This window comes from Cupressus sempervirens, chromosome 5 (genome assembly GCF_028749045.1).
Source record: "Cupressus sempervirens isolate cs-2001-9-10 chromosome 5, ASM2874904v1, whole genome shotgun sequence".
Classification (NCBI taxonomy): domain Eukaryota; kingdom Viridiplantae; phylum Streptophyta; class Pinopsida; order Cupressales; family Cupressaceae; genus Cupressus; species Cupressus sempervirens.
The window spans coordinates 235,862,735-235,871,547 of NC_143122.1; the positions used below are offsets into that span (position 1 = coordinate 235,862,735).

Here is an 8,813-nt window from a genome sequence, read left to right on the forward strand (position 1 = left end):
CAAACGTCTTTTCTTATCAAAATCAATGGTTTCTTATAGCCGGATTTGTGGAAAAGAAAAAATCACATTGGTTTCTATATATATGTGACATTGGTTTGCAGGTTAATCAGTCTGTTGTGAATTAATTTGTTTTGGGATAAAGTTCTTAGATTCTTCATTGCTGACATGTCGCAGGCATAGTTCTTATGTTTCTTTTATTTTCTCGCTAATATGAAATTTATAAACAAAATTCTGGCTATTAGAGATTGGTGTTCTTTTATGTTGGTCTGTTAGATTTATGTCATAACTGATGGATTTTAGTTTTCGAGATGCAGACTGTGGTTCTAAAGGTGGGTATGTCATGCCAAGGATGCGCTGGAGCTGTGAAGAGAGTTCTTGATAAAATGGAAGGTAATTTTTCAACGGCACAATTCTTTTGTGGGTTTGTTTTGATTAGATAAAAAAGGTAACACTTAAAGTTATTCTATTAAAACAATGAATTTTATTATTAATTAGACTGGACAAAGGGACAATTAATAATTTTTAGGAAAGAAGAAGGGAAAAATAATTTATGCTTTTCATTATTACAGACATTAATTGCTGAGAATTTTCCTATTTTCTGTATATGATAGATTAATTATTATTATTTGTTAGATTCAAGTAGACTTGAATCTAAAGTTTCTTAGATGAAAAGGATCACAATTTACCATTATATTGTAGATTGTTGCCTGAATCAAATCAATTTTATTAGAATGTATTTATGATTTATAATTTTACAGAATTAATAATAAAATGATCTCTAAAAAATTGAACTAGAACCATTTCATTAGAATTCTTTATAGGTAATTTTTCAATGATATAATTTTTATATTATTTTTATAATAAAAAACCAAAAGAATCTTAACTCTAAAAATCATTCAATAAGGTAAAGAGATGAGTTTTATCATCAGTGGGACTGGAAAAAACAAGGACAACCTATCCTATTAACCACCTGGTAATTTAAAAAAAAAAATTATAACAGTCACAATTAATGAGAATTTGATATATATATATATATATATATATATATATATATATATATATAAAACTTGTGGAACATATATATAACTAACTTGTTTGAATACATATAGTATTAGATTATGATACTGAAAAGATTCAATATATTTGAAATGCAGGGGTGGAGACATATGATGTAGATTTGCAGGAGAAGAAGGTCACAGTTAAAGGGAACGTGAAGGCTGAAGATGTTCTACAAACTGTGTCTAAGACTGGAAAGACAACTACCTTCTGGCCTGTTCAAGAGAACATTGTTGCATCTACTATTGTGTAATATATTAAGTTACCTATAAGTCTATATTACAGCTTTTCCTTTCCTTTTGTTAATGGAGATTTTCAGTAAATAAAATTCGGTTTGCCCCACTTAATTCTTCACATTCTCAATCCCTCTTTACAATATTTTAAAGAAGGAAATGTACATAGATTTATTTGTCAAAAGATATCTTTTAATTGTTGAGCCAATTGATGTTTTAGAACAACCTTTAATAATTAAAATGGATTAATATAAAACCTTCAATGAACATGAGAAGTAACTCTTCATATCTACTATAACCTTTGCCTGTCTTAATTAATTAATTTCTAAATAACATATTAAATTTTGGGGAAGGAATAAAAATGGGATTTTATATAGGGATTGTTTTAATTTAGAGAAACTTTTGTATTAAATATAAGGAGATAAAAAAACAAAGTATCACCAAAGAGTTTCAAAAATTACAAGAGATGAAGCCTCCAACTGAGAGTATTTAAGAGTATAATAATCCAACATATAAAAGTAAAGGAATGACTAATGAAGCAGGTCCTAATGAGTATCCACCCACACCATCCATCCCATACTACCTTCCATCCAAACAACATTCTTTTGATTTTGAATTTGATTGAGTAGGAGGATCATGTTGCCAGTAGTGTCTTTTTTGGTCCTCCTAATTTCTTTATTGAACTCCTTGATGGTTTGCTTGAAAAGATGGATGTTCTCCATATGCCTCCTCCAAATGTGACCATCTTTGAGCTTGGTCGTGAAGAAGGTGGTGTATCTAGTTTTGAGCATCCTTTTGAATTTATCTTTATCAACTTTCATATTATTATGAACCTACAATTTTTTTTTAAAAATGAGTGAGACTTCGAAAAGACTTACTAAGAACCCTTGGAGTGTTTTGAAATATTTCCTCTTTCCTACATCTCCAAATTTGCCATAAAATGTTAGAAGGAAGAATGTTCCAAAAAAGATTAGTGTCCTTTTTAATCCCATCAATATGACTAGTAATAATTTCAAAATTATTAAACTTGGTAGACATAGAGATACCAAACATGAGCTAGACCTCTTTAGCAAAGTTGAAATCAAAGAAAATATGTCTCCCTATTGTCAAGGTTCTACAAATATTACAATAATGCATCTTAGAAAAGTCCTTTCTAATGGTGAGTCTATCCAGAATTAACAACCATTTAAAACATTCAATCTTAGGATCAATCATGCTTTTCCAAAGTTTTTCAAAGTATTTCTTCCAAGAGGGGACATCAAGATCAGTATACCACACTTTGTTAATGCTAGAGCTTGTAATCTTAGTTGTCACCTATCAAATTTTGGTCCCAAGTCATCCCTCTGAAGTTGAACTTGAAGTCGTAATTTACTTCAACTTCAGGTTCAAAGTCTTGTTGGTCTGCCATGTAATAAGTGCACTAGTTTTATCAAGTCGACCTTTGTAAGCTTGAAGTCCAAGTTGATGTTGAAGCCAATCACTCAAAACTTCAACTTCAATTCTAATGTTGATTTTGTCCGCTAATGATTTTTGTATGCAGATTAAAGATTGCCGAGCCATTCCAAGGTGGGTCTCAGCATAATATTTTCCCAAAGCACCTAAAGTCAGATGCAAAGAAATTTAAAGCAGCACGTATTCAGTTTGAGCAATACTTAATGGAGTATTAATGGTGTCATTTCATGATTACTTGTTATGGGAAGATGCGTGCAAATTTGATAGGGTATTTAAAACAAGAACACCCACGGCACCTTTTTCGATGAATGTCACACGAATGAGAAATCATGATTTTTACTTGCTAAATCTGTCCTGCGATCCCCTATCCATGTCATTCCTTAAGTGCATGCAATTACCCTTTCCCACTCATCTCATTATCTCCAAAAAAACTCAGCGCTTCTGGGTAAGAAAGGCAAATTTCAGGCTATGTCATTGCCAAACTATAAGTGCATCTCCATTTCCCCTTTGCATTTTGGTTGTGCTTTGCTTCATTTTGAAAGTATTTTAAAACTTGGTCCTGTAGATTTGCTGTCATAACAATCATGACGCTTTTTCGGCCAAAAATGCCCAAATTGGAGAAGCCTCCATTACTCAGTTCCTTGCCTAAAATTTGTGATACATTTTTGGTTAATAGAAGTTTGTCTGAAGTCGTTGAAAGAGCTAAAGCTTCTCTATCAAGTCCCATTTACCAGAGGCTAGTTGATAGTGGTTTATTAGAAGCCGTCACTTTTCCCGTTGCTACCCAATACCCTGAATGTATCCTTGAGTGTGCAAATCATTTTGACCCTATTTTTGGGTGTGTTAAGAAAGCCTCAAGGGAAGTAGTTGTCAAAATCAACAGAGCCAGTGTAAATTTCGCCCTCAAGATCCCTCATAAAGAATCCTATGAGCCTTGGACATTCGAGGAGGCTGAGCACCTGTATGCAGCAAAAAAAACCAGCTATGACACCAAGATTGCTCAATCTTGGCTCTTGAAGCCCGCAAAGGGGGGTTCTAGGTTGCCTAAACCACTGACTATCAAACATTTTATCAAAGAGATTGCGAATATTGTCCTCTTGTTGAATAGAGTTAAAGGGAATGAGCATGCTTTCCATTGGGAATCCTAGATGTATTTCTTTATACAAAAGATAGTTGAGGGAGTCAAGTTCATTGATTGGTTAGACCTGGTAGCTGAGAACTTGCACAAGGACTTAATTAATGTGACCAACTAAGGTGTGTTCTTCTTGTCTTCTTACCTAATCTACATCCTAGCACCGTCCAAAGATTGGGAATTTCTCCCACATTCACCTTGGGTAGATGACATGCCTATCTATTAGTATTACAGAGATCTCCAAGAAGACATAGTATGCATAGTATGCAAAGAGTTTAAGAAAATCAATGATATCTTTTTAGGGAAATTGGTTTTTGAACTACAAGGTCAAGAGAATGATAGGATGTCAAAGGAAGCCAAGCAAGCTATTCAAATTTATGGTTGCTATTTTATTTAGTTTCCTAGATTTACTTATATCAAAGTAGGTGGTTTTCCTAGTGAGCCCTTGAAACTACCACCCTACTATTCAGACTCTATAGTGTTATCAGAAATGTGTAGACAGTTTGCCTCTCTTGTTGAGTCCTTTCAAATTTCTAAAAAATCCTCTTTAGCATTCTTCCTAATTGAAATTGGACATTATAGATGCCCTAGTGTGAAAGAAGCTCTATTGTCAGCCAAGTCATTGACCCGCTTGTGTCTTAAACCTTTCACCTCTCGGCTAGATTTTGATTACACCGACTTTACCAGAAACAATGTAAAAAATTTACTTGCTCTGTTTCACTTCCCACAGCTAGAGGATTTCTGGGTGAATTGCCACAATGAATTCGAGGTGAGGAAGAGGCTTTGGTCATGCTTAACCATTAAGCAGGTCATCATGTTCAACATGGAGCTGGATACTTATGGGCTGAAGGATGATGATTCTAAGGAAATAGTTGATCAATTTTACATAGATCAAATTGAATGCATGCCTATTCCGGAAATTGACTGGGAGAAAAGAGAAGAGAATGATGTGTATGCCCGTACCAAGGATGTGATAGCCAGAACTACCAAATGGATAAAATCAAGGGCGACAGTTACTCCAAGCTTTTCTAAGAAATCTTCAAGGAGCAGAGATAAAAGGGTTACCCAAAAGTGAACTAATCAAAGTGTCCCTGAATTTATTGCAAGTCTACTTGAAGTCAAAATTGAAGCAGTTCTAAAAACACTTCAACTTCAAGTTCAAGAGGAGACTTCAAAAAGTAAAAGGATAACTCGCTCAAGTACGAAGAAGTCACTAATCCCTAAAAGCAAGAGCACCATAACTGTGGACGTCGAGGTAGCGGAAGACCCACCCATGGCAGACAATTTACCAGAGCCTCAGAGCTTGTCAGCGACCGTCGAAAATCAACAAGGAAACCTCACTCTATTCAATATTTCCTCCACTATAGAAAATGAACAGGCAACTCCCAAATGGCTGGAGGCATCAATGGAAAAGAAGAGAAGCATTGTTCCCATATCCATGCCAATTGATGACCTAGTTAGAAAGTGCCTTGGTAAGATACCTAAAGTGAAGAAAGTGAGAATAGAGTCGAGGATCAACTTTGACAAAACTTGAGGGTGGTGGGTGGTAGAGATAGCCACACCACCTGATGGAAGTGCTCACAACTCCATAGCTCCTTAGGATTACTAGATAACCAAGGTTTACCTTGGAAAGGAAAATCGCGAGATAGATATGAAATTCTTTGAGGTATCCAACAAGAAGATCACAGAAAGGGTGTGGAAAGATGGGCAAGATAAGAAAGAGATGAAGGAAACGATTAAAAGCACGACTCAGTATATCAATGCTATCCTTCATCCCGAGGCTAAGCCAGTCAGTGAGATGTCAGGGATCGTTGATGTGTCTTCCCTGACCAACCAGTAGTCACTGGAAAATTTGCACAAGTGTAAGGCGATGGCAAAAATAGCAGGTGAGTGGGTGTTGGATGTTCTGCATAACACTATCAAACACATAGGTCACTTAGATTAGGCATCAAAGGAAATATTGAATATTTCCAAGAAGGTGGAAATGAGCAATGATGGGTATGAAAAGGAGAGGAATAAATGGTCCAAAATAGTTATGTGGTTGGAAGACGTGCAAGAGCCAGTCTATAAAAGTTTTAGGTTGAATGCTCTATAGATGGTCTTAATGAAAAAGCCCTGTATGTCATTAAAGATTGTATTGAGTGGAGAAACGAAGTGCTGACGTAGGGAATATCTGAGATCAAAGAAGCTCTGCAAGAACTCAGAGTCATTCAGCAGATTATTTAGAATGATCTCAAATGGTTCGCCAAGCAATTCATGGAAAAGGATGATGGCTCTATTGCCCAATCAGAAGAAATAATTAAAGAAGTGCAAAAGAAATTTTAGGAATGGTAGGACAAGAGGACGCTAGCCAAGTAGGATTTCTCCAACGTGGCTCACACTGAAGCTATGTTGATTATCAACCTGAAGCACTTGGAGATGCACGAAGAAAAGGTTGCTGAATTGAAGAAGATGAAGTAAATTTGGAAACAACGTCTCACCTACATTGGACTTCCACATCAATCCATTATTTCCACCTTTTCAGCTGCCTATGAAATGTGGAAGTTGGCAAGAGGAGCGGTTGGTGGCGACAGTGCAAACTGATCAAGAACTGTTTAGCTGTAGTGTCTTTACCATTTGGTTTTCTTGCAATTTTAGTTATCATTTATTCCAAAAGACAATTAACTCCTGGCGAGGTAATTTCGGCTTAAGTCCAGCCCCATGCCTATAAATGTAAGAATTAGTATTGTTTTAAGGGGTTCGAATTTCTCCAGCAGACTAGTAGACAGAACTACTTTTGTTTAAAGTTTTATTTCCAGTTTAGAAGTAAAAGTTAATAACTTTAGCAAATACTTGAAACTCTATAGTTTGATTTTGGGTTGAAAGCTTTGTAAGTGGGTACTATTGTCTACTTATTTTTTGTATTTCTATAGATACTATTTAAGCTTTTAGCTGCATCTGTTATCAATTTTTGAAACTGTGAACTCTGAATTTGGAAATTCTGTGGGAAATTAGTTCATGAAATTTTCCTGCTCGATAATTTAATTATTCAGCTATGTGGATCATTTTGATAATTAAAGTCAAGTGGTTCTTCTGCATTAAGGTTTGTTTCATATTGATGAGATAAAATAAGTTGTTTCAACATCTCTAGTAGATTACATTCTTAGAGAGTTATTCTGTTGATTTTATTTAGTTAAAACTTTTAATGCAATAAAGGTAGCTGCACCTATTTCATTTGAAGAAATTTTAAGCAAAGAATTCCTAAGTTATTCGAGTAGGAATTCATTTGTTATTTTACATTCTTTTCTCAGTTTTGATATATTAACATCCATGGGAAAAACTGTTCACTAACAGTTAACATGATTGATGATGGAATCATTATAATCAATAACAATGTATATGTTTTTGGCTTTAGGCTTGGTTATAATGGTTCCATTTGACCATTTAATGTTTAAGAATCTGTTAGAGTCAACATGGCAGAGAGAAGGAATGTCTTTGCAGGCTTTGATGAGCATATTATATACCTTCTTTTGAGATAGGGGGATGTTAAATCTGTGCTTTAGCTCTTCCCACATAATGAGCCTATCAGTTTCAAAGATATCATCAAGTTGAGTGATCCCAATGGTAGACCAATGCTTGGTAGAGCATCCTTGGGAGAGGGCCAGGAGCTTACCAGGTAGCTGTAGATTCCAGCAAATGGATCTTTCACCATAGATCTGCTTGTTATCACAAAAGTTATTATTCATGATGTAAGGTCTGACATGGTTCCCAGATTTCCAAATGGATTTTAAAACAAAAAAGCCTTGAATCACAATAGGAAAATTTCCACAAAACAAGTCACAAAAGTTAAGTTTTTCCAGAATTTAGCATTCTTGGGGAATCCTCCTTCAATGTTACTTCTGACAAGAACTTTCCAAGGATCATCCCTATCTTGGGAGTGGAAGATCCATTTGGAGGCAAGAGCTAAGCCACTAGTTCTAAGGTTCTTCAACCCTAAACCTACAAGGAGCTTGTCAATATGACACCACTCCCATTTAACAACATGAAGCTTCTTGTTACCTTTGCCTACCTGACCAGAGGTAGTCCTGATGGCCTTTTGAATTTTAAGGATCTAGTAATTATTGATCATCCGGTTAGAGGCATAATAAATATTGTAAGAAGAGAGGATTTTTTGATCGACATGAACTCTACCAGCTAGAGATAAAGATCTGTTGTGCCATTCTTGATGATTTTTTTCTTAACCCAAAGCCACATATCTTTAAGAAAAGGCTCCATAGTGAAGGGAATGCCAAGATACCTAAAAATCTTATGTTTTTTTATGAATAACATGACACTTACAAGCTTATAACATTTGGAAGACCAAGAGTCACAACTTAGAATCCACACAAATATAACCAAAATGTCCCTCTTAAGATTTAAATCAAGAATCTCCACAATGAAAAATCATTGCTTCAACCAATTAAACTAAATGCCTAATTTTATATTTTAAAAATAGAAAATTATTTATTTTTATAAAAATTCATTAAATTTATTTTTTACAATCAAATAATATATAAAAATAAACTTAGAAAATGTTTATTTCAAAATTTTATAATATTTATGACTAAAATAGAAATTTGAACTTGTTTGCATATAATTCTTGAAATTTATGGAAATAACATTAAACACATTAATAATATCAAACTATTTTAACATTTAATTTAAAAAATATTAATGTAAGTAAAATATTAAAAAAAAGACCCACTCTAAGATAGACCTAGAAAGAGTACTTAGTGATCCTTTTTACTAGAAATATGAATACAAATTAATCTTGATTGAACTTCAAAATAGTAGTTGATTGTTAGAAGAGGTTTATTGGTATTTTCTAACTTATTTCTCTAAAAACCATTTAAATAATAACCACTTCTTATATTCAAGGACATTGGATCAATTCCCAACAAACAATAATCAATCCTAACTTT

At 34.2% G+C, this 8,813-nt stretch overlaps 1 protein-coding gene across 1 annotated transcript; it reads left to right on the forward strand.

Moving 5' to 3' along the window:
* The first annotated feature begins 305 nt into the window (after positions 1 to 305).
* On the forward strand, positions 306 to 1,398 carry LOC149555358 (copper transport protein CCH-like). Its single transcript, XM_089833616.1, has 2 exons — positions 306 to 390; positions 1,155 to 1,398. The coding sequence occupies exons 1-2, from the start codon at positions 309 to 311 to the stop codon at positions 1,307 to 1,309; spliced, it is 237 nt and encodes a 78-aa protein (XP_089689742.1). The 5' UTR covers positions 306 to 308; the 3' UTR covers positions 1,310 to 1,398.
* The last annotated feature ends 7,415 nt before the right edge of the window (positions 1,399 to 8,813 follow it).

Coding starts and splice junctions, on each gene's coding strand:
- LOC149555358 (XM_089833616.1), top strand. CDS start 309: ATGCAGACTGTGGTTCTAAAGGTGGGTATGTCATGCCAAGGATGCGCT. Junction 391..1,154: donor AGTTCTTGATAAAATGGAAG/GTAATTTTTCAA, acceptor TTTGAAATGCAG/GGGTGGAGACATATGATGTA.